Source organism: Acinonyx jubatus, chromosome D4 (assembly GCF_027475565.1).
Source record: "Acinonyx jubatus isolate Ajub_Pintada_27869175 chromosome D4, VMU_Ajub_asm_v1.0, whole genome shotgun sequence".
In the NCBI taxonomy this organism is placed as follows: Eukaryota; Metazoa; Chordata; class Mammalia; order Carnivora; family Felidae; genus Acinonyx; species Acinonyx jubatus.
In genome coordinates this window covers 5,444,644-5,471,178 of record NC_069391.1, presented here as the reverse complement: position 1 = coordinate 5,471,178, position 26,535 = coordinate 5,444,644, and the positions used below count along the sequence as shown (strand labels likewise).

At 57.3% G+C, this 26,535-nt stretch overlaps 2 protein-coding genes and 1 long non-coding RNA gene across 5 annotated transcripts in view; 2 read left to right on the top strand and 1 right to left on the bottom strand.

Annotated features, from left to right (window-relative positions):
- Window positions 1-16,302, top strand: part of ABL1 (ABL proto-oncogene 1, non-receptor tyrosine kinase) — a 139,721-nt gene extending 123,419 nt beyond the window's left edge. For both annotated transcript variants that reach the window (XM_027035405.2, XM_053204502.1), the window contains exons 5-11: window positions 3,397-3,481; window positions 4,313-4,490; window positions 6,241-6,425; window positions 8,776-8,928; window positions 10,143-10,232; window positions 10,583-10,747; window positions 12,722-16,302. In XM_027035405.2, coding sequence (XP_026891206.1) covers window positions 3,397-3,481; window positions 4,313-4,490; window positions 6,241-6,425; window positions 8,776-8,928; window positions 10,143-10,232; window positions 10,583-10,747; window positions 12,722-14,439 — 2,574 coding nt within the window. In that variant the 3' untranslated portion in view covers window positions 14,440-16,302. The remainder of the gene's footprint in view (window positions 1-3,396; window positions 3,482-4,312; window positions 4,491-6,240; window positions 6,426-8,775; window positions 8,929-10,142; window positions 10,233-10,582; window positions 10,748-12,721) is intronic.
- A 742-nt stretch (window positions 16,303-17,044) lies between these two features.
- Window positions 17,045-23,363, top strand: LOC106985363 (uncharacterized). 2 transcript variants are annotated; one of them, XR_001431895.3, is made up of 3 exons: window positions 17,045-18,656; window positions 19,881-20,093; window positions 21,159-23,363. It is a non-coding gene; the product is annotated as an uncharacterized LOC106985363 (long non-coding RNA). The 2 variants fall into 2 exon arrangements; XR_008290891.1 differs by having other exon boundaries at window positions 17,045-20,093.
- QRFP (pyroglutamylated RFamide peptide) lies at window positions 21,692-25,635 on the bottom strand. Its single transcript, XM_015083536.3, has 2 exons — window positions 24,138-25,635; window positions 21,692-22,087 (listed from the first exon to the last, which is right to left on the bottom strand). The coding sequence occupies exons 1-2, from the start codon at window positions 24,435-24,437 to the stop codon at window positions 21,692-21,694; spliced, it is 696 nt and encodes a 231-aa protein (XP_014939022.2). The 5' UTR covers window positions 24,438-25,635.
- Between the last annotated feature and the right edge of the window lie 900 nt (window positions 25,636-26,535).

Here is a 26,535-nt window from a genome sequence, read left to right as displayed (position 1 = left end):
TTAGCCCCTCCCCCCGGGGACTTGGTCCCTGCTGAGACTCAGGGAGGCACCCGTGGGACACTGAGCCGCCGATGTCTCCGTTATGCCGGAGAATACCTTCACTTGGGGGCGAGGCCAGGGAGCAAAAAGGGTGAATGAAGCTGGCTAGAGAACCAGAAAAACAGAAGATGTTGGGTCCGGAGAGTGCCTATCTGTGAGAAAGACAAAAACGAAAACACGGAGCGATATTAACTAAGGACCCAGCCCGTCTTTCCTACAAGCGCTGTGTTTAGCCGGCTTCTCAGCCGTGTTCGTTACAGTAAAAGTGGGTCCAGCCGGCTGAGTGCCGCCCGCGTCTGGGCGCGGTGCTCGGGACTCTGCGCACGAGGCAGATGCTGCTGTTTTCCCGGTGTGTAGACGGGACCTTGTTCAGAGACCTCTCTTCTCTGGCGTGTGAATAACTGAGCTCTGTACGTGGTCACACAGCGGCAGGGCTTGGTCCACGTAGCTCTGAAGCCATCCTTTTAACCACCCCTGTACCGGCCAGGCCTTCGTGTGCATCTGGGCCAGGCCAGTCAGTCCCCATGAGGAGAGCCGGCCGACCCACCTGACTTCCAACGGACAAGGCCGAAACTCCGCGTTCACTCAGTGGTGCTTTCACCCTAATTATCTGTGTTAATTTTACTCCGTACATGGGAGATGTCTCTTTGAAAAGATGACGGAGGGGCGCCTGGGTGGCTCAGTCGGTTAAGCGGCCGACTTCGGCTCAGGTCATGATCTCGCGGTTTGTGAGTTCGAGCCCCGCGTCGGGCTCCGTGCTGACAGCTCAGAGCCTGGAGCCTGCTTCGGATTCTGTGTCCTCCTCTGTCTCTCTGCCCCTCCCCTGCTTGCGCTCTGTCTCTCAAAAATGAATAAACGTTAAAAAAAAAAAAAAAAAGAGAGTGTTTAAATGAAAGGAAAGGAACATAACAGGATAGTTTCCCCATTAACACAGCTACTAGAAGAGAGTGCTGCTGGTAGTGGCAGCTGTAGGTTGAACCCGGCCGGATTCCACCAGGGGGAGACAAATTCACGCCGATTGCCCTGAAAGAAAAAAACAAGGAATTATCTATACCATCCACACGTGTGTGTGAGTGTGTAGGAATGAGGGGGAGGACAAAAAGACGGGCAAAAAGAGGAGAGGGTTGGCTCCGAAAGCCGTATCGTTGTTCTCGCATGTCCACGCCTCTCAAGATCTAGAACGTGGTTCTTCTAGAAAAGCGGCAGGAGCTGTCAGAGCCCACGATCTCTGTGAAACGGTTTCACTGTGCGGAGTTGGTTATTGTGGTGCTTGAAAAGAAGGAAAGCTCCGCTTGCCCAGAAAGCTGTATTTGAGAGCTGCGTCGTGAACCTCCTGTTGGCCAGGCGAGGCTCTTGAGGCCCCCGGTCCGTGCGTGAGCAGCATCGTCTCGGCGGATTCCAGCAGGCTTCCCAGCCTTTGACGGCAGCGCGTCACCCGGTGGATCAGACGCGCCAACGGCATGGTCTGCGGAGCATGTTGAGGAGCAGAGAGGACTCCCAAGAATCGAACAGCCAGCGGAGCGGTGGCAGGGATGAGTTCTTGCCCCCCGTACGTCTTGACACGGAGACTACCAACGATGTCTCATTGACATCAGAGCAGCCCACGATTTTTAAAGAGCAGCAAATTGCATCTGAGTTTCAGCCTCAGAGAGCCCTAGACTAAGTGATAATGGGCTGACACGTATCCTCAGCGGTCACGCTCCGCTTGTAGACATGATTGGCCGCAGCGGGAACGTGCTGAGTAGAGGTTGACCTGTCCTCTGGAAATCTCCACGTGCAGGGGCAAGAATGGCGCGGCCACCGGGAGGCTGCAGTCAGGACCCTTTGAGTGCTTTGCCTCCTGAAGGGGCAGGCACGACCTGGAAGGTTCCACCTTGAAAATAAGCCCGATGGGGGCGCCTGGGTGGCGCAGTCGGTTAAGCGTCCGACTTCAGCCGGGTCACGATCTCGCGGTCCGTGAGTTCGAGCCCCGCGTCGGGCTCTGGGCTGATGGCTCGGAGCCTGGAGCCTGTTTCCGATTCTGTGTCTCCCTCTCTCCCTGACCCTCCCCCGTTCATGCTCTGTCTCTTTCTGTCCCAAAAATAAATAAACGTTGAAAAAAAAATTTTTTTTAAATAAAAAGAAAATAAGCCCGATGAAGCTTTCCTCTTGGGCAAGTCTAGTTTTCCAGGCGTTCACTCCCCATCTGCCACGCAGTCTTTCTCTCCGGGCAGACGTGGACTCCGTGTTGAAACTTGGAGGGTGGTGTCCTGCCTGTCTCGTTGGCCTTCGTGGCCAGGCTCTTGCACACACACGGGCCGCGCCATTTGCCACCCGCTGGCTTCTGGTCGCGGCAGTCAGAGGACAGTGGGTTCTTTAAGTCATGAAGAGGTTTGCCTGATCCAGGCCACAGCAAGCCTCCCGTGTAACGGGGCCAACTGTGGCGTGCGGGGCCAGGGGCAAGGCCCCTTCGAGTTGAGCCCCCACCCAGAGCACGTGAGGAGATGGGGAGATGGCACCACGTTTGCTCTGGGCGTTTGCTAATATTCTTTGTCTCCGCGTGGCATTTAGATACGGTGAACTTGCTAGACTATGACATCTCTGACGATACTCGTGAATCCGTCGTTAGGGGGGCTGCTAGGGAGAATTACTGTAGAACCCGTAAATCGACCCGGTGGATAGTGGTGGTTGCTTCGTTGAGACCCCCATAGCTCTGCATTTCGGGCATCCTCTGCGGTACAGAGTGTTTTGAGGTGGTGTTCTTCTTTAGGATAGTATCGTTTTGTGTCAGCGTCTCTTCCATTAAAGTGGGTACATTTCTGATTCTTCAGGTGATATATATATATTTTTGTAATGTTAAGTGTTTTAGGACTCCTTGGAAACCAGCTCTTCTTTAGGGAAATAGAACTATCCTCTGCATAGCAGCCCCCAGAAGCAAGTTGCCAACGTATATTTACTGTTGGGGAAAATTCTTTTTTTTTTTTTTTTTTTTTCAATGTTTATTTATTTTTGAGAGACAGAGTGTGAGCAGGGGAGGGGCAGAGAGAGAGGGAGACCCAGAATCCGAAGCAGGCTCCAGGCCCCGAGCCATCAGCGCAGAGCCTGACGCGGGGCTCGAACCCACGAACCGTGAGATCGTGACCCGAGCCGAAGTCGGACGCTCAACCGACGGAGCCACCCCGGCGCCCCATCAAAGGGGAAAATTCTTTATGCCACGGGGGGGCAGTAATCGATCCACTGCAGGCATCGTGCAGGTCGGCCCTGGCGAACCGGGGTGGTTGTCGGTCGAGGCTCCAGTTGGTACTAACCGTTCAAGCCATACTTTCCTGCTCGAACACTTTCTTTGCTGAGACAACTTCCTCCCCTTTTCTCCCCCAGGAGGACACCATGGAGGTGGAAGAGTTCTTGAAAGAAGCCGCAGTGATGAAGGAGATCAAGCACCCCAACCTCGTGCAGTTGCTGGGTGAGTGAGCTCTGAAGAGACGGCCTCTCTCTTACGCCCCCTGGGGTGATGCGGGCGCTATGACAGAGGAGGTGAACGTGTCTGACGTGGACGTCTGTCCTCTGGCCACACTCAGCCCGTGGTGGCAAGGAGGCCGATGCGGGATGGTGTGTGCGTGGACGGAATAGGCTGTTGCTTGAAGTGGAGACCCCAGAGTAGTCCGGTGCAAATCTCAGCCGGCTTCTGAGACCAGAGGTGTCGAGAGTCCCTTCGCTGCAGTTCTGTGAGCAGACGTCGCCACGTGGGGGTGACGTGGGCTGTGGGGTGTGCACCTGACCTTTGCTTCTGAACTCGGTGGCGTCTTCTTCTGTTCGAGTTCAGGGGCTCGAGAGGAAGAAAAGAGTGTGGCCACCTCCCTCCCACAGGAACACATCACAAGCCACGAGTGCTTGGGACCGTATTAGACGTTGGGCCCCAGACTTCGGGGCAGACACAGAACGTGTTTCGGGGGCTCTTTTCTTTCATTTTCTTTTCTGTTTTTTAATTTTTTTTTTTTTTATGTTTATTTTTGAGAGGGGGGCACGGAGTGTGAGCGGGGGGAGGGGCAGAGCGAGAAGGAGACACACAGCATCCGAAGCAGAGGCTCCGGGCTCCCGAGCCGTCAGCACGGAGCCCGACGTGGGGCTCGAACTCGTGAATGACGAGATCGTGACCTGAGCCGAAATCGGACGCTTAACCGACTGAACCCCCCCCCCCCCCCGCCCCAGGCGCCCCCAGGGGTCCTTTTCTGGTGCTTGTGCAGTCGGGAGCAGAGTGGCCCCCCGAAGCCCTCAATGTCTGTCTTGTTGGCAGGGGTCTGCACCCGGGAGCCCCCGTTCTATATAATCACTGAGTTCATGACCTATGGGAACCTGCTGGATTACCTGCGGGAGTGTAACCGGCAGGAGGTGAATGCTGTGGTGCTGCTGTACATGGCCACGCAGATCTCGTCAGCCATGGAGTACCTGGAGAAGAAGAACTTCATCCACAGGTAGGGGCCTGGCGGAGCAGCCCTCCTCGCAGCGCCGCGGAGCGAGCGTGGGGCCCGGGCAGCCTCCTCCACGAAGCTCCAGCCCACAGGGCGTGAGGGCTCAGCCTCCCGCCTCAGCGCTGGCGGCACGTTGGACGCTGGAACAGAGGCAGACGCCGGGTTCCTGACTTTGCCAGCTCCAGGCGCACGTCTGGGCCCACGGGGCAGTGGATCCCCGCGGTAAGAAACACTTCCCTCGGAAGCATCTTGGACTAAGTGGAATATCCAGCGAAGCCCCTCAGAGGCGTCCGTGCTCCCCGGGGAGGCAGAGCGCTCAGTGTCACCAGGGGTGACCTCCCCCGCGAGGAGGCTGGCGTCGCGCCCACACCGCCCCGCGGGTACAGCCGGCGCGTGGCTTTTGTTTCCGAGCGGCGCGTTTTCTGCGCCCGCCCCCACTTCCCTTTATTTCATTCTCCACTTAGCTTGCCGTCCTCCGGTCCGGGGACGCGTCCACGATTGTCAGGACGGCGTCAGTGCGGTCCTGAATTAAGTGCCTTTGCTGTTCTGAAGCCTGGAGGGCTTTGACCTTCAAGCGGGCCGCAATTATCTTGCTGTTCGCATTCTTTGCTGGTGGAAATGGCTTCCTGGCAAAGGAAGGTTCTGTCCGAGCAGGACAGAACCCGATGGGCTTTGCCGGTGACTTTTATACAAGATGTTCTCCACACCACCGCCCTGAACTTTCCTCCCCAATTAACTCAAGTATGAGACCCGTACATGAGATTTCACAGCGAGGGACGAGAGTAGAATGTGTGAGACGTTGGCGCTTCCTTGTAAGACAGATTTCCTGTGCTGCATGAGAGCCTGATTCCGATGCGCCTGTCACTCAAAGGGTGAACCCTCTGAGGCTGCAAATTGAGATTTCTTGACTTGTGGTTCGCTTTGCATGGCTACGTCTGTCCCTCCCTTCATTTCACAGACTTAAAACGCTTTACCAAAATCCTATTAGGCACAAGTCTTCTGTATTTAATTGCTCTCTGATTGCTGACGATCAGGCGATCTTACCTTCAGCCATCGCCTAAAGGTGCGGCCTCGTCGCATCCCCCTGTTCCGTTTTGCCTTGTGATTTCATGGTTAACATCCGTGAGCCAGAGATTAGACTCCCACCTCCCTGGGAGAATCCGGAGGCGAGAGGAAGCCGATTATACGGGAGAGAATTTTTAGGATACGTTCGGATACACACCAGGAGGAAATAGGAAACTAGGAAACACAGTTTGGGGAGGAGGAGGGGGCGGAGTGCCATGGGCTTTATTTTATTTTGTCCTCTGTCAAGTCTGGATAGGCCACATGGAGACTCCCTCCGATGGAAGTTTCTCCCAGTTGAGGACCGGCTGGTGCCTTCGTTCCCCGTGCCTGCCGTAGAGCCGTCCTAACCCAGCAGACCCTTAGGTGATTGCAGATAGGCAGGTGTGAGTTAAAGCACTTCACGTATTAAGTCAGGACCACTCACGACAAGCCTACGAAGTAGGCACTGCCATCATCTTCGTGTTACGGGTGCGGTAACTGAGGCCCAGGGTAATGAGCTTGCTCCCGCCCACCCGCTGCTACCTCTCCCCGCGGTGGGAGGCCGGGCGGATGCTGAGGCACGGGCACAGGTTCCTGGGGGACTGGACGCGGTCGTCGGGAGGGCGCCTTCCCTCAGTGGCGGTGGATTTGCGGAGCCGGGAACGCGATAGCCACAACTCTCACGGCTGAACTCTCTCTCTTTCCCCAGAGATCTTGCTGCCCGAAACTGCCTGGTAGGGGAGAACCACTTGGTGAAGGTGGCTGATTTCGGCCTGAGCAGGTTAATGACAGGGGATACGTACACAGCCCACGCCGGGGCCAAGTTCCCCATCAAGTGGACAGCGCCAGAAAGCCTGGCCTACAACAAGTTCTCCATCAAGTCCGACGTCTGGGGTAAGGGCTGCCGCTGCGGCTCCCGGTCGGCCCTCACCCGCAAGCGTGGGCTCCTTGTCCCGGTTTTCTTTGTCTCCTTGCCTTTCGCTGCCTCCCTCTCACTCCTTCATTTGTTTTCCTTCATTCCTTAATTCTCTTTCTTACCGTTTTTTCCCTTTCTCACCTTTCTCCCAGTCTTTGCTCCCCTGTTTTCTCCAAAATGAAGTAAAAGCGGAGTTTTCTTCCAAAATAATTCAGGTTACCTTCCCCCCGCCCCCTAACTTCCCATCTCCAGCCCGAGCTTACTGCTTGGGTTTGTGGGGGCACTTAGCTAAGCCTGCAGGCACCCTCGATTTTCTGTAGTTTGGTTTGGGCTTTACATAGGATATTGCCCCCTGAAGCTTCATGTGCCAGTATTCTATTTGTGTCTTTTGTTAAAGAACTTGTTACAGCAGGTAGTAAGCATATGAAGAACCATATGCTCATTGCACAGTGAGCCCGAGGTACGCGTCACCCAGCTTTACCGGCCATCGCCTCATGGCGCTCCCGAACCCTGTACCCCGCCCCCTGCCCCGATCCTTACTATCTTGAAGCAGACCCCCGATAGCATTTGATTTTGTCCATGAATACTTCAGTATGAGTCTCTTAAAGGTGGCTCTTTTTTATCCTTGTAACCACATCGCCCTTCCTCCCCGAATTGATTGTCATTTTGAATATTACGATCCAGTCAGCGTTCACATTTCCAGTTGAGTGTTCGTAGTCCCGCTGTTGTGGTCTGTTTGAGTTGAGATCCGGATACTGTCCTCACAAGGTGGACGGTTGATGCCCCCTCAGTGCCCTCTGGTCTGCAGGCTCCTCCCTCTCCGTATTTTCCTTTCGCTCGCTCGCTATTTGTGGAAGAAACCTCACGTGTCCTTGCAGGTCTCCCATGCTGTACCCCGTGCTGTGATTTAATGCGTTCCTCTGTCTTCGGTACCCCTACTAAATGGGCAGTGGGATCTGGACAGTTTGGTCACATTCGGGTTTGACTTTTTTCTTTTAGCAGGAGCACTGGGTGCGCTGTGCTGTGCTTTGTCGTCAGTAGCTGCACAGTGCTCGATTTGCTCTCTTTTTTGTGATTTTAGCGGTTTCTAATCCCCAGTGCTGAGATCCACTGATTTATTAGGGGTTGCCAGACGGTAATTCTCAAATGCTGTCACTCCTCGTTTCCGGCTTAGCTCAGTACGGCTGCTGTCAGACGAAACCCTCATCTGCTGTGGGGTTACTTCGGGGTACGGTTCACACAGAAAAGGCCGCATAGTTGTTTGTCTCCTTGCCCGGGCTTACCAGGGGTCATGCAAACGAGCTAGTTTTTTAATACCCTCAAATGGTGACCAAGTACATTTTTGGGTTTTTTTGGGTTTTTTCCTTTTGTGATGATACATACGTGTATCATGTGTATGACGTGTTTAGATGTATCTGATGTGTTTTAATCCACGGTAGTTCTTCTCCTTATTGATGAGCAGAGTGTCTCCTGTTTGGCCAGATTGCTCCCTTTTGACAAGACCCCTTGTAGTCTTTGATGGCATCTGTGCCGTCCAGAGCGATTAAGATATTCCAGGTTCGTTCCGGCCCTGAACCTGAATCATCCATTCTCCAAGGGGTCCTTGGATCTCTTCAGTGGGATCTGGGATTTCAAGGCTACAATCTGGGCTTTCAAAGGTTTTGTAAGATTTTTATGAAATGTTTAGAGTTGGTAGGGGCCCTGGAGATAATCTCATATGCCCCAAAAGGAGACGTGGCCCGTCTGAGACACTTAGCCAGGTGATCTCAAAACTAGGAGTAGAAATGGCGTCCTGATCTCCAGCCCTAGGTTCCCTGCATCACAAATCCCAGTAAAGATGGTCACCTTACCTCAAAGACCCTGGAGAGGCCGATCAGTACAGTCTCTCCTCCCCTGCGGTGCGTTTTAGTCTGGTTCTGTCCTGGGCTGTTGGTCGTTAAGGGCCTGGTAAGATGTTGGTGTCTGGCCTGTTTCTGAGGATGTGGTGGCTGCTGCTTTTTGCTTTTTTTTTTTTTTTTTTTTTGATGTTTATTTTTGAGAGAGACAGAGCCCAAGTGGGGGAGGGGCAGAGAGAAGAGGGGAGACACAGAATCCGAAGCTGGCTCCAGGCTATGAGCTGTCATCACAGAGCCCGACACAGGGCTCGAGCCCACGAACCGTGAGATCATGGCCTGAGCCGGAGTCGGATCCTTAACCGACTGAGCCACCCGGGCGCCCCCTGAGGGTGTAGGTGCTTATAATGTCCACTACACGGGTAACCAATTTCAAATGCAAGATAGTTAAATTTGCCACATCTTGAACAACCTTCCTCTCTCTTTTTCCTTGCAGCGTTTGGAGTACTGCTTTGGGAAATTGCTACCTACGGTATGTCACCTTACCCAGGAATTGACCTGTCCCAGGTATACGAGCTGCTAGAGAAAGACTATCGCATGGAACGCCCGGAAGGCTGCCCAGAGAAGGTCTACGAACTCATGCGAGCATGTGAGTCTACCCCAGCCGGTGGTAGAACTTCTGTGTGGGCTTTGTAAGAAATTCCCGTGCAGGAGTGTTTTCCTAAAGTCAAAAAGTATTTCCCTTCCTGTCTTTATTCACATTCTTCAGAAGCAATTAATATAACAGATGCATACTTACTCAGATTCCGTGTCTCTATACACGTTATTTATACATAGTATTTATGTGTGAGGCTCTTTCTGTTTTTCATGCAAAAATGGGATGGATGGATACCAAACTTAGATTTCTTATTTAAAAATGCAAATTCCTGGGCCCTGCCTCCAAACATTCTGCTGTAATAGGTAAATACTCCCGGTGACATTTACCTGGGTTGGTTTTATTTCGTGTGTGTGTGTGTGTGTGTGTGTGTGTGTGTGTGTGTGTGTGTGTAAAACAACTCCCTCAACTTCTTTTGCACACAGCCGTAAGGCTCACATCAGTGTCATGTCCATATTTCAAAGATCCTGTCCTCTCTCCATCCCCTTATTTTTATATAGCTGTTTAGCTTGCCGTTAAATCATGTATTCATCCATCTCTTCCCCTTTTGATGGACATTTGCTTGTTTTACACCTGTGTTTGGCTTTTGCCATCGTGAGCAAAGCCAGGATGAACACCCTCCTACATAGACGTCCGTACATTGTGCCGGTAGTTGTGGAAGTTGACCTGTTGGTCCAAAGAGCTATTTGCGTTTTAAATTCTGAAAGATTTTACCGAGTTGTTTTCCAGGAAAGGTGTACCAATTTATATTCCCACCAGAAGTGTAGGAGAGTTAATTCTGCATCCTTAACCAACACGAGCTTCCGTCAGTCCATAATCCTCATGTTAACCTTGTTTTAATTAGCCTTTCTGTACGGGTGAGGACTTTAGACTTTGATAACCCAGAAGTGAGGGTCAAATGGAAGCCACGTGACTCCGTGATTCTCTGCACTTGATTGAGTGGGGCCGGGGAAAAGATTTATAAATGCACTTCTTGCTGTCACAACTCTCTGGGGCTCTACAGTCCATATTCCTGCCAGTATCTAAGGTCTTTTCACATTCTTAATGTCTGTGGGCAGGACACGGTGACATTTGTCACTTGTCCCAGCACAAGATGGTTAGCAAGATTTGGGGTGCTTCTTTCATCACCAGATCTTCCTTGAGAATTACTAGCCCCACACTTGTTAGCAGGGCCTCACGCGTGGTCTGCCTGGGTCTCGTCCGTCCAGGTTGGCAGTGGAATCCCTCCGACCGGCCCTCCTTTGCTGAAATCCACCAAGCCTTTGAGACCATGTTCCAAGAGTCCAGCATATCAGATGGTAAAGTGCCCATTCCTGGGGGTGCCTGCAGTGGGGCGAGAGGTTGGGATGGAAGGGACGGCCGGGCGGGGCTGCAGCCCGGTGGAGCTCTTCACTTCCGGCTAGAAGAGCCCCAGGCCAGCAAGTTATCTGAGACCAGAAGGCCGGGCAGAGGCGTGGAGCGTGGAGATCTCTGTCTTGTGGCCACGCACCTTTCTGGAAAGTGCCGAGTGCGGTTTTCTCCGCATCTGCGTCTCTCTTTCTGTAACTGCGCGTGGGTGACCACTCTTGCCTGAGGAACAGAAAGAACGCCAGACTGACACCATTACTAACGGCCGCTGATTTTTGTTTTCGTTTTCGGTGGTTCTTAGAAGTGGAAAAGGAACTGGGGAAAAAAGGTGTGCGAGGGGTTGCGAGTACTTTGCTGCAGGCCCCAGAGCTGCCCACCAAGACGAGAACGTCCAGGAGAGCCACGGAGCACAAAGACCCCACTGACGTGCCCGAGACGCCCCATTCCAAGGGCCCAGGAGAGACCGGTACGTCCCCCTACCCCCACGAGGCCCGGAGGGGTCCACGCCGTCAGGGCCAGTGTAGGCGGATGGGAAGCAGTGAGTGCGCCTGCACGGCGGGCGGGCTGACTCTAATTCCTTGTCAGTGGTCCAGCTCGAAAAGAAGGTTCCCCACAGCGGCCCACCCTCCTCCTGGGAATCATCAGGAACCATTGGCTTTGGTAGTTAGCTCAGTCAGGTAGGCACAGGTGTTGATGAAACCGATGGGGAAGACAAACCCGCCTTCTCGTGGACTGTTCATGGCATTTGTGGTCGCTCTTGCAGGGCAGATACAGCAACAGTAAACATCGAACCAGGTAGAGAGCAGCTTGTGGCAAAAACACTGGTGCGAAAAGCTCCCCGGGACGGACGGAGCCAAGAGACGCCCGTGGCACAGAGCCGGCGTCCGCGCCTGGTCTCTGACACAAAAACCTGTCGGCCACCGTTCCCTAGACGAGCCAGCGAGGTGGGGGTGGTGCGGGGGTCTCAGGATGCTCGCAGGAATGCTGCTCGCAGATGGGGACCTGGTGGCCCCCGTGCGCCGTGCTCTCCTTTGAGTTAGGACATGCTTGTGCAGCGCTTGCCCCCCTGTCCCCCCACAAGCCCCAGAAATCTGGGTTCGTAGAGGCTCCTAGGGGATGCTCTGATGGACCACAGACCGATTAGAAGCCCGGTCATACACAGCCCTGTTCATGTACGGCCGTCGGGATTCACGTGTCGTCTCCTGGTGAGCCGAGAGTGTCGGCTTTTGGGTCCTGCGATGGGGCTGTGCACGGGTCGTTAGAATCTCACTTTCTCTGCCGCCTCCTGCTGGATTGAGCTTTGGGGAGGTCCTCAGCTTTCCCCGAGCCGGGTGTCCTGAGGGGCGCCCCCTTGTACCTCTGCTGCAGTTAAGGACGCCCCCCTGTGCTGCTCGGGTGCTGACAGAAAACCGCTCTCCTCACAGCCGCCCCCTGAGGGCGACTTCTGTCATTCACTGGCCCCGAGCTTGGCAACACCAGAAAGATTTCTTAGGAGCTATTATTCGTGTGTAAAGAATGCCCATTTAAACATCTGTAAAGGTCAGTCCTTGTTTGCCAAGCATAATAGCCCATTGTCGCTGTGGTGAGCGTCCCCTTCCCTTCAGGCCCCACCTCCGAGGAACCATGATTGGCAGGTCCGTGGGGCGCGGGGCCTGACCCTTTGCTCGGCCTTGTCGTGGGTTTCACGCACCAGACAGTGGCACGGAGGGGGCTCTGTGCTGTAAAGGAAGCCCCAGTGCAGGGGTGAGGACGAGTGCCGCGGCTTTCTGTGTTGCCGTCCTCAAGGAGAGAGACCCGTGCTCTTCCTCATAACACCAGTAGCGACAGGGGCAACAGTGAGCCACTATGTGCCAGAAGCTGGGACAGATCCTCCTTCTATTGCATTGTATTCACACAGCCACGCTGTGGGTGGGTCTTTCTTCTTGCTTTTAGTGTTCACTTATTTATTTAGAGAGAGCGTGAGCAGGGGGAACAGGCAGAGAGAGAGAGAGAGAGAGAGAGAGAGGGAGGGAGAGGGGAGAGAGAGAGAGAGAGAGAGAGAGAGAGAGAGAGAGAGAATCCTGAGCAGGCTTCGTGCCGTCTGCACAGAGCCCGACACGGGGCTTGATCTCACAAACCACGAGACTGTGACCTGAGCCCAGGTCAAGAGTCGGACGCTTACCCGACTGAGCCACCCAGGCGCCCCGTCTACGGGTGGGTTTTGTTTCTCCATTTCGTAGAGGAGAACGCTGAGGATGTGTGGAGAGGCGTCCCTTGCCTAGGCTTCGCGGCTGGGGGGCGGGGGGCAGGGGGGAGGGTGGCGGAGCTGGTGCTCACGCGCAGGCCTGTCCGGGCCCAGACCCGTGGCTGGTCCTCTGGGGAGCCGGTGGCCAGCCCCAGGTTCCCCCTCACAAAGGAGCCTCTAGTCTGAAGCTGTTAAACTCTTCCCACTGTGTTTCAGATCCTCTGGACCACGAGCCCCCTGTGTCTCCACTGCTCCCTCGAAAAGAACGAGGTCCCCAGGATGGCGGCCTGAATGAGGATGAGCGCCTTCTTCCCAAAGACAAAAAGACCAACTTGTTCAGTGCCTTGATCAAGAAGAAGAAGAAAACGGCCCCAACGCCCCCGAAACGCAGCAGCTCCTTCCGGGAGATGGACGGCCAGCCCGAGCGCAAGGGGGCCGGCGAGGAAGAGGGCCGAGAAACCAGCAACGGGGCACCGGCTCTCACACCCTCGGACGCAGCCGAGCCAGCCAAGTCCCCGAAGCCCAGCAGCGGGGCTGGCGTCCCCAACGGAGCCTTCCGGGAGTCCGGGGGTGCAGGCTTCCGGTCTCCCCACCTGTGGAAAAAGTCCAGTACGCTGACCAGCAGCCGCCTAGCAGCCAGCGAGGAGGAGAGTGGCGGCAGCTCCAGCAAGCGCTTCCTGCGGTCCTGCTCGGCCTCCTGCGTGCCCCACGGAGCCAGGGACACCGAGTGGAGGTCCGTCACACTGCCTCGGGACCTGCAGTCCACGGGCAGGCAGTTCGACTCGTCTACGTTTGGAGGGCACAAAAGCGAGAAGCCGGCTCTGCCTCGGAAGCGGGCGAGTGAGAACAGGTCCGACCAGGCGACCAGAGGCACGGTGACTCCCCCACCCAGGCTGGTGAAGAAGACCGAGGAAGCAGCCGATGAGGTCTTTCGAGACACGGGGGAGTCCAGCCCGGGCTCCAGCCCCCCAAGTCTGACTCCGAAACTCCTCCGCAGGCAGGTCACGGGGGCTCCTTCCTCTGGCCTTCCCCACAAGGACGAGACCGCCAAGTCCGGTGCCTTGGGGACACCTGTCGCAGCCGAGCCGGTGCCCCCCGCCAGCAGAGCAGGGCCAGGTGCGTCCGGAGGGACCGGCAAGGCCCCCGCCGAGGAGCCCAGAGCGAGGAGGCACAAGCCTTCCTCCGAGTCCCCAGGGAGAGACAAGGGGAAACTGTCCAAGCTCAAACCTGCCCCACCGCCCCCGCCGCCGGCCTCCGTGGGGAAAGCCGGGAAGCCCGCTCAGAACCCGACCCAGGAAGCGGCCGGGGAGGCCAGCACTGGTGGGAAAACGAAAGCCGCGGCTGTGGTCGTGGATGCTGTGAACAGTGACGCCATCAAGCCCAGTCCGCTGGGAGAGGGCGTCAAAAAGCCCGCGCTCCCATCCGTGCCAAAGCCGCAGTCGTCCAGCAAGCCAGCGGGGGCCTCAGCCGGGGCGGCGCCCGCCCCCTCCACGTTGCCATCAGCAGCCTCCGCCCTGGCCGGGGACCAGCCCGCGTCTACTGCCTTCATCCCTCTCATATCGACCCGCGTGTCTCTTCGGAAAACCCGCCAGCCTCCGGAGCGGATCGCCAGTGGCACCATCACCAAGAGCGTGGTCCTGGACGGCACCGAGGCCCTGTGCCTGGCCATCTCCAAGAACTCCGAGCAGATGGCCAGCCATAGCGCCGTGCTGGAAGCCGGCAAAAACCTGTACACGTTCTGCGTGAGCTATGTGGATTCCATCCAGCAGATGAGGAACAAATTCGCCTTCCGCGAGGCCATCAACAAACTGGAGAATAATCTCCGGGAGCTTCAGATCTGCCCGGCGACAGCAGGGAGTGGCCCGGCGGCCACTCAGGACTTCAGCAAACTCCTCAGCTCCGTGAAGGAGATCAGTGACATCGTACAGAGGTAGCAGAAGCCGGGCATGAGGCCGGCCGGAGCCGCCTGCAGTGCGTGAAGGCTTCCCCATGCCTGCGACAGTGGCCGACACCAGACCAGTGAGTTGGGACCTTGGCCCGGGAGCGCTGCGCCACACGGAGCCAAGGGCCACTGTGGAACACAGCCCGACTACCTGTGTTTTGTGCCAACTGTCCCGCACTTCCCCCTCCCCCAGCCCGAGCTCCCTGAGTCGCCTCTGTCCCGAGTTCTATCTGTGGAGTTCCTGCTCTGTGGACTCCGGTCGGCCCGCCGGCCTCCTCCCCACGTAGTGCTCCAGAACTGAGCTCTTCCGGCCCGGGGTGAAAGCAGATGAGCATATTTCCTTTCCGCTGGTCTTTCTGGAGGCCCTCCTCTGGGGATGCCTTCTCCTCCGCTTCCCGCAGGAAACGAGCGCCCTGAACAGGAGCCTTGTCACCGAGGCCCGAGGAACTGTCCTCCCCACCTACCCCATGGAGGGAGCCGGCGCAGAAGACCCGTCTCCAGAACTACATCCTGGGAAGCGCTTGCCAGCTGGTCACTCTGCCCTCCGTTGCTGCCGGGGGCTGGTGCCCTCACATTGCCTCGTGTGAAGGACAGCTCTTGATTTGGGGGGTGAAACGGGGTGCTAAAACCAGCCGGCCCTTGGGTCCTTGCTGTCTTGTGGCACTGCTCGGCCTGGATGGAAAGCCGGAGTCTGAAGGGTAGGAGGGTCGCGGTCCGGCGTGCAGGGTCAGGGGAGGCAGGCAGGGTGGCTGGCTGGGGGAACAGCTGGTACCCAGATGGCCCGGGGCTGGGCCCAGCCTACCTTTTGTTCAGGCTTCCAGGTGCCCAGAAAAGGCACTTGGTCTTGATTTCTGACCGATCTCCTTCTCCTCCCTTATACTCCTCTGAGACCAAGTAGATTCATGCAGAGCTCTTTCCTGTGTGACAAGCCAACCTTTAGTTTTCCGGAGCATTTCATGGCTCTGAGCTCAGCCCAGTCGCCTCCGGCACAGAAGGACCGGCCGCTGGCGCACGGGAGGAGAAGGACTGTGGCACCAAAGCCCCAACCGTTGCTGGCTGTGCGCTAAGAGGCCAATGTCCTGTTGAATCGCCACGAGCAACAACACGCAACCCACTGTTTCTGCTGGGGTTTTCAGGGATGGAGAAAACCACAAACAGATGAAGCCCAGAAAGTGTCTCCAAGAGCAGGCCTCGGTCTCCTCTCCCCAGGCTGCCCAGGACCAGGCTCTCCAGCCAGGGGCCCAGGCCGCCTTGACCTTGACCTAGAGCAGCTGCTGAAGGAGGGGGGCAGGCACCTGCCTGGGCCTCCTGCTGGGCCCAGGCGCGACCACCTTCCACCCCCATACCCCCGTGACCTCACACCGGCCTCATCACCCGAACTTGTTCTTTATTTCTCTGGTAGAGATGGTTCCCTCTGCATCGATTTGTGCTGTCCTCACAGCTCATCACCTCTTTGCCCCCTCCCCCCCCCCCCCAGACTTCTGTGTCACACAGACTGAGGGAGGTGCTAGAACACCACCAGCGGCCTTGCAGACAAAGCAAAACCGACCCCACCCAGGTCCCCTCGACCGCCTCTTTCTATAAGGTACTGATTTTTTTGTTGTTGTTCACATGACGTGCCACTATATTTTGCATTTATATCTTGGTATTACACTCTTTTATAGACTTGGTCTTTTATAAATGACATGTAAATAGTTTTCCACTATTTTGCCTTCTCAAATGCCTATGGTGTCTTTTTTTTTTTTTTTTTTTTTTTTTGGTCCAGTACATTTTGTTTCTGTATATGACTCTCTTTTTTGAATCCACATGTCTCCGTAGTATTTTTTAAATAAATGTTTACAACGTTAGAACTCGGGCAGATGGGTCTGGTCTGTCATTTTCCCTGTCCCTGCGGGCTGTGGTGTGCAGACGGGAGGGAGGGGGTCCTCGTTGCCCTTAAGGGGCTGGAGGCTCCGGGGCGGGTTTTACGGGAGTGCAGTGGGAATCCTGCATCCGGGCATCTTCCTCGGCCTGCCAAATGCGGTTTCCCTCCCTGCCCTGGCCTCCGGCCCTTCTTGCGCCCTTGACACGGATCTGCCAGCAGCACTGGGCGTGGGCCCTGCCTCCGAATCGGGAGGAAGAGGAGTCCAAGGGCTGTTCCAGCTGTCAGGCCGTCACAGCGTCATTGAATCGGGAGGAAGTACGTCCTGGGCTCCACTGGCTTGGAAGCGATAGTCCCTCCACAGGTGCGCCTTTTTCCTCTGCCTGTGACCCCGCCTCGGCTCCCCGCCGGCCCCCGAAGCGCCCCTCGCGCACTGCGGCCCACCCGCCCCGTCTCCTTTCTCTGTGCACACGAGGAGGGGCAGGGGGCCTGGAAATGCCACCTGCAGCGCCGTGGCCTCTCCCAGCCTCCCACCGAGGGGACCGAGGGGACCGAGGGGGCGCGTGCGGCCGTTTCCTCGTCTTGGCCTGCGTTTAACGCCAGCTGACAGCTTGGAAAGTGGCAGTCGGGGAAGGGAGTGGTGCTGTCTGATAATGATACTTATTAAGCCAGCAGCCGTGTCAGGGGACACGGGTCCTGCTCACCAGAGCAGCCGCCGTGCTGCCTGTCTCGGGCCGCGGCGAGGGCTGGTGGGACCGCGGGGTGTGCCCGCACCCGGGGGCTGCAGGAGCCCCTCCCTCGTTTCACGGAGGCCCGGGCCACGCCCTGTCCAGGCCCCAGCTCTCCCAAGTCAGGGGGCCTTCCTCGAGGGACAGCTCTGGTGTCGGAAAGAAGACACACAGTGACTTGGAGTGACGGCCGCAACCGACGGGCTGCTTCCTCCGTGCCAGACGTGGGCCCGGCCCAGAGTCTTCACGGAGCCCTCTTAGGGCACATTGTCCCGTTTTCTTGACGCCCGGCAGTGAGGCTGCAGCCGGGCACGGCCCTCGCCTGGTGTCCCGTGCCTGTCGCCGCAGTGGCTGTGCCAGGGGGAAATACAGGTCTTCTCTCAAATAAGAACGTTCCGTGTGTCACCCGAGCTTCAGAAACTTACTTGGGTCTAGCCGTTCCGGGACCGTGGTTCCTGCCCTTGGTCAGGTCACAGAGCCCCTTGAGGACTGCGTGCACCTGGATCGAGCCCCCGAAAACCCACGTAACGTGCACACACGGTTTTTGGGTAGTTTCGAGGCCTGCCCTCCAGGTCCGGAACCAAGGAGCGCCCGAGGGTCAAGCCTGCCAGAAGGGCCGGCAGCTGCCGTTGATGCTGTTTTCACAAAATCCAAGCCCAAACGTCAGAGTGAGGATCGCAGGGAAAAACCCTCAGACTGAAAACCGTCCAGATGCCGTCAGCACAGAGGAGCAGAACGTTGCGATGTGTTCACATAGTGGGATGTTACGGAGCAGCGGAGACGAACGCTCTTGGCCGCAACCCCGCGTGGACACGAGTCATGCGAACGTAACGTTGAACAAACAGAAGCAGCCAGACACGCAGTAGCGATGCCAGACACTTCCGTTTATTTACGGCAACACGGCTAGCCTGTGGTGTCGTGTTAGAAGTCAGGACGGAGGGCCGCGCCTGGTTGGGGCGCAGGGGAGCTCTTGGGGGGCAGGTGACACCGTGTTTCTCAGTCTGGGTCGTGCCGGCCAGTGGGTCTGTCACTTGGTGAAAATGGAACTGTGCACAGAGTGGGAGCCCGTTCTCCATGTGTGTCATATTCCAGTGGGAGTTTTCTTAAAATCACAGCCCACACGTGGGCGTTCTCAGCCACTACAGATGCGCCACGCGTTACCACGTGACAGCCTCTCCCTTGTTTTTTTTTCTAACGAGGGAGGTTCTGTTGCTGTTCGGCATTTGATGTGTGAGGAAGTTGAGACTCAGAGATGTGGAGCAACTTGCCCCGGGTCACACAGCATGTGCTGCCATACTGTGCTGGACTAACTCGTTGATGGTGGTAGGTGGCCCCAGCCTGGCCAACAGAAGAGGTCTGGGCTCCAGTCGGGCTCCTCCCTCTGTCGTGGAAGAAAAGAAGTCCAGGATTGCAGCCAACCCAGCTTCTCAGGTGTTGGGATGTTTTACGGGAGGCATTCCCAAATGGAGTGTCCTGGGGAATCAATTTGTAAATGTTGCCTTGGCACGGAAGGCGTCAGGTGGGACAAGACTGACCGGCCACGGTGTCCCTGTCATGCCTACCCACCTCCCTGATGGCGACCCAACATCGTGGGCAGGGCCCCAGCTCCCTGCTCAGAGGGTAAAACACCTTTCCTGACTTGGGGTCTTCAAGGGACTCTGTCCTGCAGCGTCTCTGGTCCTGGGGCAAAGTTAAGGACAGGGTGGCTCCTTATTTACTTCAGCAGCTGCTGGATGGCCCGCTGCCTGCCCCGTGAGCCTCCTTTTTTCTTAAAACGTTTTTATTAATGTTTGAAACATAGGGGAAAATACAAAAATACTCCCCATCCAGTGTTTAGCTAGACGCCCAAGATGAAGGCTCTCGTGTGTGCGTCTTGCACCAACACGCCGAAAGGATGCAGACAGGTGCCTGGGCTGGAGGAGACCATCCCATCACACCAGCTAGAGGAAACCCAGACAGGGAGCTTAATCTCTGCTTGCAAAGTCAATGTTTTCCAAAGAACCTCACCGTCACTAATCTGGAGAGTGATCGTCCCCGCCAAGGAGGGCGCGGGGGGTGGCGTGAAAGGCCCCCAAACCTCGACCAAGCCCCAGGGGGTAGAGCGAGGGGCGGGGAACTGAAGAGGTGATATCGCCAGATACAGCACGGGAGTGGACTGAACAGAGCAATGCCCTTAACGGTTTGATCGTTTAGATGTTCGGGGTTATTGCGCTCAAATGTACAAGCAACTGGAAAGAATACCTTTGTTGCTGATGGTTGTTGAAGGGTGAAAGTGATGACGGGATATCCACCCCTCTGAAGGCCCTCCCCTTCCCCCTCTTTATCTCCGATTTCTCTGAGGTTAATCTCATCCTACTAAATTAGAAACCAGCCAGTATGTTCCCAAACTGTGTGGTAAACACATGCGGGAGTAGCTCAGCCTCGGTGACCTCCAGGTTCCTGCAGTTAGTGACCATGGAGGTGGCTCCTTTCATTCTAAGAGTAGAAATTGGCCAAGTGAGGGTCACCAGGGCACCTGGCTGCAGGGTGGTCCTCTGCCCTTGGCCTTCGATCTGTCCTGTCTCACCTGGTCTTTTCACAAGCATGTTCTCTGGCTTCCCTGCATGTGTCAGTGAGTGAAGGGAGGAGGGATCCAGCTTACTGCCCGCCCCCGCCCCAACGAAGTGGAAATGAGCCAAGACTGGGGCGAGAGCCTGGGCTGGGATTTCACTTCCTTCACGTGGCCACCCTGCGATGTCTGTTCTCAGCTCCGGAACTGTCCTTGTTGGACACGCTGGGACTCATTTTCTTGAGGTTTACCCTCTGTGGCTTGAGGGCTGAGTGTTTGCCTCTCTTTACCAACAGACGAAGACCCCGGGATGTGTTCCATCCCCACCAGTCTGTCACATTAGCAGGGCGCATCCCGGATCATCCCTTCCCTGGACAGCGGTAGAAGCCAAAGGGAGTACGATGTGCCTCCCAGACTCCGTGTTGCTATCTGGCGCCTGTCCCGGCGGGGCACGCGGAGGGGAGAAGCCGCGAGGAGCTCCAGGGGAAGGCAGCTCACTTTAACCCAAGGTGATGTTTGGATTCCTGTGTTCCTGTCCCACCCTGCCACCCAATTTCCGCGCCCCAGTCAGCTTGGCTCTTTTGTGGCTCAGATCTGTCACCCCCTAATGAAGTGGCTTTCTGGCTGCCGAGGATTGAGAGCTGCTGCTGGGGAATCTAAGTCACTAATAGAACGGAAAACACTGTGAAATGCTCCGAGGTGCCAAGCTGGGCCCAACCCAGTGTGGTTCTAAAAGGCTAATAAAAATCCACCAATTAATTGTGACAGCTCAATGGAAAATTATTCAATTGTGAACAGGGCCAAGCTGCAGCTCGAAAGGAGGAGGGGAGATGTTGCCATAGTAACATCAATCCAGGCTCTCATCTAGGCGGTCGAAGCCAGCCTGGGAGGGAGCAGGATCACGCGGCCGTATCTGACAGGGAATGGGATTGCAGGACACGGCAGAGCCGCGTTTGAAAGAGCTGCTCTGCCTTGCCCCGGGCCTGCAGCCACTCCAGGCTGAGCTCTGGCTTCCCCTGGGGGAGAGAAGTTGTTCTCAGAATGCTCTTTGCTTTGAGAAAGCCTCGGAAGGAGCAGTCGAGTGCAGCAGGAAAATACACCTTGTGCCGCGTTTCCCTCCGCCTTTGACCACTGGTATTACCACCTGCCAATTAAGGGGATGCTGGGACAGGTGCGGGTGCCGGCAACACGATTTCCATCTCCCCAGAGTTAAGGCACTTGCAGCTCAGGAAAAATCCAGATTCCTGGGGGCACAGAGGACCTGTAGGCAAGAATCGGGTGAGCTAGCTTCCCATTACGGTTTTGCAGTTACAAGTTTTATTTCAAAAGACACACACACGGCACATTCATATCCTGAACACTCGAGGGGCAGCCTTGCCAGAGCAAAAATGTATTCTTGCCCTGTTCATCTCCCACCAGACGGGTACACCGCCGAGCACAGGTATCAGAAGGGAATGGGCAGCCGGGTCCGAACGACATCTCGACACCACAAGCAGGGTTTTCTTGCCAGAGGGGCTCGTGTGTTAATGGGACGGAGAGCAAGATTGTTTCTGTTTCTGTTTTTTAACTTCCAGAACCGCACGCTACACCCGATGGAACACGCTGTCACGGCCCACTATGGATGGGTGTCAGCTCCAGACGTCCCTGTGGAGACTGTCAAAGCTTTGACTACCCCGCTGTCAGCATCAGCCCACCTACCTTCGGCTTAGCCAGCTTTGCTTATTCATATTCATGGCCCAGCCGTGTCCACCGCACAGCTGACACCGCCCAGCCTCTGGGCCGCTGCAGCTAGGGGACTGCTGAGACCCGACCACCCGGGAAGGGGGCTGGAACAGACGGTGGTCTGTGAGCTACATCAGGGCGGTGCTTGCTGGGATGCGGCTTGCTTCCTTTTTTGGATCCCGTCCAGGTTTTGGCCTCAGCCAAGTTGGAAATCAAAAGGAAGCACCCACCTAAGCCATCCTACTGCTAACAACTCATTAGAATATTCCTCACGCCTTCTTAGTATTCTGGTCTTTCAGGCTCAAGGAGAAGACAGGGCAGGGGGGTTGGAAGCAGCAGCGGGGAGGGTCCACGGAGAAGCCCCTTCCAGGATGCCCTGACCCCTTCACCGCCGGCCAAAGCGGAAGCTGAAGCCGCCTTTCTTCCTGCTGTAACCGCTGAGCTCCTCAGCCAGGGTCCCCAACGGGCCGCTAGCCTTGTCGCCATCCGCCAGGAGGAAGCCGGTCGCCTCGCTGCCGTCATCCTGCCTCCCAAACCGGACCCTGAAGCCAGCACGCTGCCTGCCGGACGTCTGCAGCTCCTTGGCCGTGACAAGCAGGCCCAGTGGGTGCGGAGCTCTTGGCCGCCGGGGGGAACCCCGTGGGAGGGAGACTCGGTGTCCCCCGGGCAGGTGGGCCCAGCCCATTTCGCCTCTGACGCCACCCGCGGCGGCCTCTTCTGTGCCCAGCAGAGGAAAGCAGGCGCCCAGCGGCAGGAGGAGCAGGCAGTAAGGGCTTATCATCTGGCCCGGAGGAAAGAGAGGAACAAGTTACAGGCTGCACGCGTGGGCCTTGCATGACAACCTGTCAAGTGCTTCCCAGGGCCCGGGCAGCCATCAAAGGCTGGGAGATCAGCTGAGCCCAACTTGCAGGCAGCTTGAGGAAGTGTCACTATGCTGGGGGAGCAGGCCTTTATTTTCTTAGCAGGCTCAGGAGCTGATTGTACCAATTAGGCTGAGTCTCCTCTCCCGTGGTCCCCTGGATCTGACGGCCTTGGCAGCTTAGCATTCGGATAACCCCCCACTGCTGGGACGGCATACAGCCGGGCGGAGGCGGGGGGGGTGCCCGTAGCCCCCAAGTGCTGCACAAACTTGGGCTCGGTCTCCTTTTATTACAATTTAAAAAAAAATTTTTTTTTAACGTTTGTTCATTTTTGAGAGACAGAGTATGAGCGGGGAAGGGGCAGAGAGAGAAAGGGGGACACAGAATCTGAAGCAGGCTCCAGGCTCTGAGCTGTCAGCACTTAGCCCGATGCGGGGCTCGAACTCACAAACTGCGAGATCATGACCTGAGCTGAAGTCAGACACTCAACCAACTGAGCCATCCAGGAGCCCCAAATAATCACTGACTCTTGGGCCACATCATCTCAGAGCCACAAGGTAGGGAATGAATAACATCGATCTGTCTTAGTCTTCAACTCGATACTAAATGGGCGTAGCTAAGCCGCGTAGCTGGGACACCTAATGTCTCTTTACCACGGAAACGAATTGCTCCCTGAAGCTGGAATGGATTTGATGTTCCTGGCCTAACACGCCCACCTGGGGAGAAGCATGTGGACGTGGCTGTCAGTGATCCCTACAGAGCACCACCCATGTGCCAGGCCCTGAGCTAAAACCTGTGAGCCCCGTCCGTGTGACCTCGGCAGACTGTCCTCACAGTAAGCATGTTTTCAGCCGAGAAGACTGTCAAGAAGGCTGAGAGACTGGACCACAACTAGAAAGTGGAGGCCCTGAGATTCGTGATTCTAATGGCCGGACAGCTTGGCGCACCGGGTGTGTGGGCAGTGCTTTGTGGCCCTGTCCATCCGGTGCCGCCCTCACGTCCCTCCCGCAGGAGGGTCTCACTCCCTTTGACAGAGGGGGCCGTGCTCAAGCAGGTGACGTGCCCAAGACGTCACGGCTTTATAAGTGACAGAGCCGGGATTCAAGCCCAGGTCTAAGTGACTCAGAGCCACTACTCTACCCCATGGATGGCAGTCCATGGGGGGATTTGAAACAGAAATAGAGCTTCCCAAAATGCCCCTGCTTCGACAGCAATTGCTCATTCCCTCCTAAAGGAAGCCTTTCTGGTAATGACCGTGGTGAGTCGGAGCTGGCTGGTCCTCTGAGGAGAGCTGAGGCTGGAAAAAAGAGCCGGTTCTGGAGAAGAGGCACGGGCTCCCCAGAGCTCTTTCCAGAAATGGCTCCCTTGAAGACATTTCAAAGGGAACTCAGCCAGAAAGCTTTGAAAAAGTCATAAAAGCAGCCTCCTCTCTACCCAAATCCAGCCCTCCTGACTTCTATCATCTCCTCCCCCGGAGCTGAAGTCAAGTCTCGCCTGCTTCGGGAAAGCCTCTCCATCAGGGCCTGGGCGGAGTGGGGGGCTTTCCACAAGGCAGCCGGCAGCCCTGTGGACCGGGCAGGATCCCATCTGGGGGACGACTTTGCCGGGAGATGGCCTCTGGGTCTCGAGAAAGGGTGCATCGATGCCTAGAAGGAAGTGGCTTCTCTCCCCTCGTCGGGGGTGGGGGGGTGGGGGGGTGGGGGAGCAGGTCATGGAACCCTTCGAGAACAGGGGTGGTGGAAGTTGGGACATCCGCCACCGAAAATGGGCCCCAGCACGAGTCGGGACTTCAGTCCCCGACGTTGAGGACGAGGCAGAAAAAGCACCCGGGGGAGACGGAGGCTGAACCCCGGAGGGCAGCCGTGGCCAATCTCTGGGCCGCGAGAGGAGGTGTTTGGTCACCACCTCCCTGACCTGGAGGAGGGGTCCAGCAAGCAGTGTTCCCTCTAGGGATGGCGTGGCTGTACTCACCGTGCTGTGGGCCTGCTCCCCAGGAGGGCTGCTGGGCAGGGCGCCTCCGGGCTCCTGTCTGGGAGGTGCGGCTCCGGGCTTCTCCTGCTTTATATAGGCCCCCGGGTAGATTTGCCACCCTGTGGTCTGATTGCCGCACATTCCTGACCCTGGGATTCCATTGGGGACGCTGGTGGCGAAGGAGGGGGCAGTGCTGCCGGCCTCCATAAAAGACCCAACACAAACAGGATGTGGTCTGATGACGGGAGCCGAGGGGGCTGCCCTTTGCCCAGGCCTGGTCTCCAGCGGAGCAGCCAGCATCGTTAGCCAGCCATCGCGGGCACAGACCCTCGAGTCCCTCGGGAGAGGTGTGAGTGGCACACCCACCCTTACCCTTCACGGTCCTGCGTTTGTCGCGTCTGCCTCACTCTTCGGAGAAGCAGGGTCGGGGGGAGGCGGTGTCCACCCCTTGCCCACCCACGCCCGACCCGCACAGCCGCTCCCGTGGGCGGTCAGGCGGGCAGCTGTGTTGGGTGGCGTGGCCGTGGGCCTCACGAGGGAGGGCTGCTTCCTACGAGGGGGAATGCGGAAGGGGTTCGGAGCCCCCTGGCCCGTGTCCCCTGTACCACAGTCCATTTGTTCCTGAGAAGGGAAGCTGAGTGGGGTCGCCCGGTTCAGCGTCTGACTCTCGATCTCGGTCCCGTGGGGTCCCATGCTGGTGTGGAGCCCGCTTAAGGGAAAAAAAAGGAAGCTCGGTGTTTCCCACAACCCCAGCGCCCAGCTCAGTGCCCGACTCCCATTCGGGGAAAGACGGAACCACCAGCAAAGGTTTTCAAAACGCGCTGGCTGTCTGCTGGGTGGCTGGCAGGGCCTCGCTTTCTGAACCTCAGCGGAGAGTGGCCATGGTGACAGGGCTCGGCGGTGAGGCCCTTAGCCCAGTGTGGGGCTCGGCAAGGGCTGGGGAGGGTCGTCAAGGTCATGGCAGCGGCTCTCTGCACCACCGGCACCCACAGTGGGGGACATGGCGTCCGTCACTCCCTGGGCGCTGGTTCCCGGGCGGTTCCTCCCCAGGTGGGCTCACAGATCAGTGCGGGGAGCGTCCCACGTCGTCACCCGCACATCCCCCCGGCGGAGCGTGGGGTCGGGGGGCTGCTGCGTTGCGGGCCACGTGTTTCTGCAGGATCCCTCTGGTCCGGGCATGGCCACTGACTGGACACCTCGCTCACGACTTGGGGTGCTCACCCCACAGCTGTTCGCTCTGCCTGCGCTGCGTCTGATCACAGAGCGACCCCGGGGTCTGCTTCAGGAGCGAGGGTCGGCTCGGCTAAGCCGAGATGCGGTTCCCGGTCGGGCAGAGAGTGCTACAGTGTTCTCCGGGCATTGGCCAAGGTGGGAGGCAGGCGCCCGCCACAGGGGGAGCACCTGCCTGTGGGCGCCAGCACTCTGACTGGTCCAGCATCCTGCAGCCCCAGGAGCCCACGTCCCCACGCCTGGTGACCCAGCACCGTGTCTTCGGAGCACCTGTGGGGAGACCAGCAGGGGGTGTGAAGGGCCCAGCCAGGCCCCCAGCCTCTACTCCTCTCTTGGCCTAGATTTCCCCTCCACTGAGAGTGAGCAGGGCGATGAGGGAAGCAGGTGCCGGGTGAGGCTAGGCCGCCCTGCCGTTGTCCCGAGCCGGCTGCTCTGGCGAGGCTGGGGACCAAGCACAGAGGCGTTCCCCCAGTCTCCGGGGCCCTCACCCCCGCTGACCTCCGTCACCTTTGCCTGTGGGTGCTGGGGGGTGTGGAGAGCCACCCCGCCATTCACACGGGGAATAGAGACGGCCTCATGGACACTTACTGTCCCCCATCAACCTGAGGAAGGGGCTAGAATACTGCCCCTCTGCAGGGGGAGAGGGGAGTCTGAGGCTCAGAGGGTCAGAGCACTTGGCCTTGCGGGAGCAGGCCCAACCCCCATCCTCCGCTGTCTGCAGCCCCATCTGCAGCGGGAAGTCTTGGTTCCCCCCCCCCCCCCCCCGGTCTTGTCAGGAGAGAACAGGGTCAAGAAAGAGCCGTGTGGATTGACTTTGGGCTTCTCCATGGGCAGGTGCAGGGGGCGGGTGCATTCATGTGCCGACGGGAGCAGGTGCAGAGCTGGCTTCCATCCCCTGAGGGGCTGGTGTGTGCGTGGGAGACCAGAGGAGCGGTGTCATTTGATCTCCCTACTTAGTGCTGGTTGGTTGTGACCTTGGGTGCTGCTTAGTGATGGGGTGCGGCCCGCGGTGGGTCCCTACCATGCTGTGAGGCCTGGGCCAGATGCTTGCCTCCTCTGTGCCTCAGTTCTTGTGGGTGTAAAAAGACAGGTTTGGGTTCCCAAGCTGCGCTCTGTGAAATTTCTCAGCTGGGGGGTGTAGGGAGGGCAGGGGTGAGGTCAAACCCCA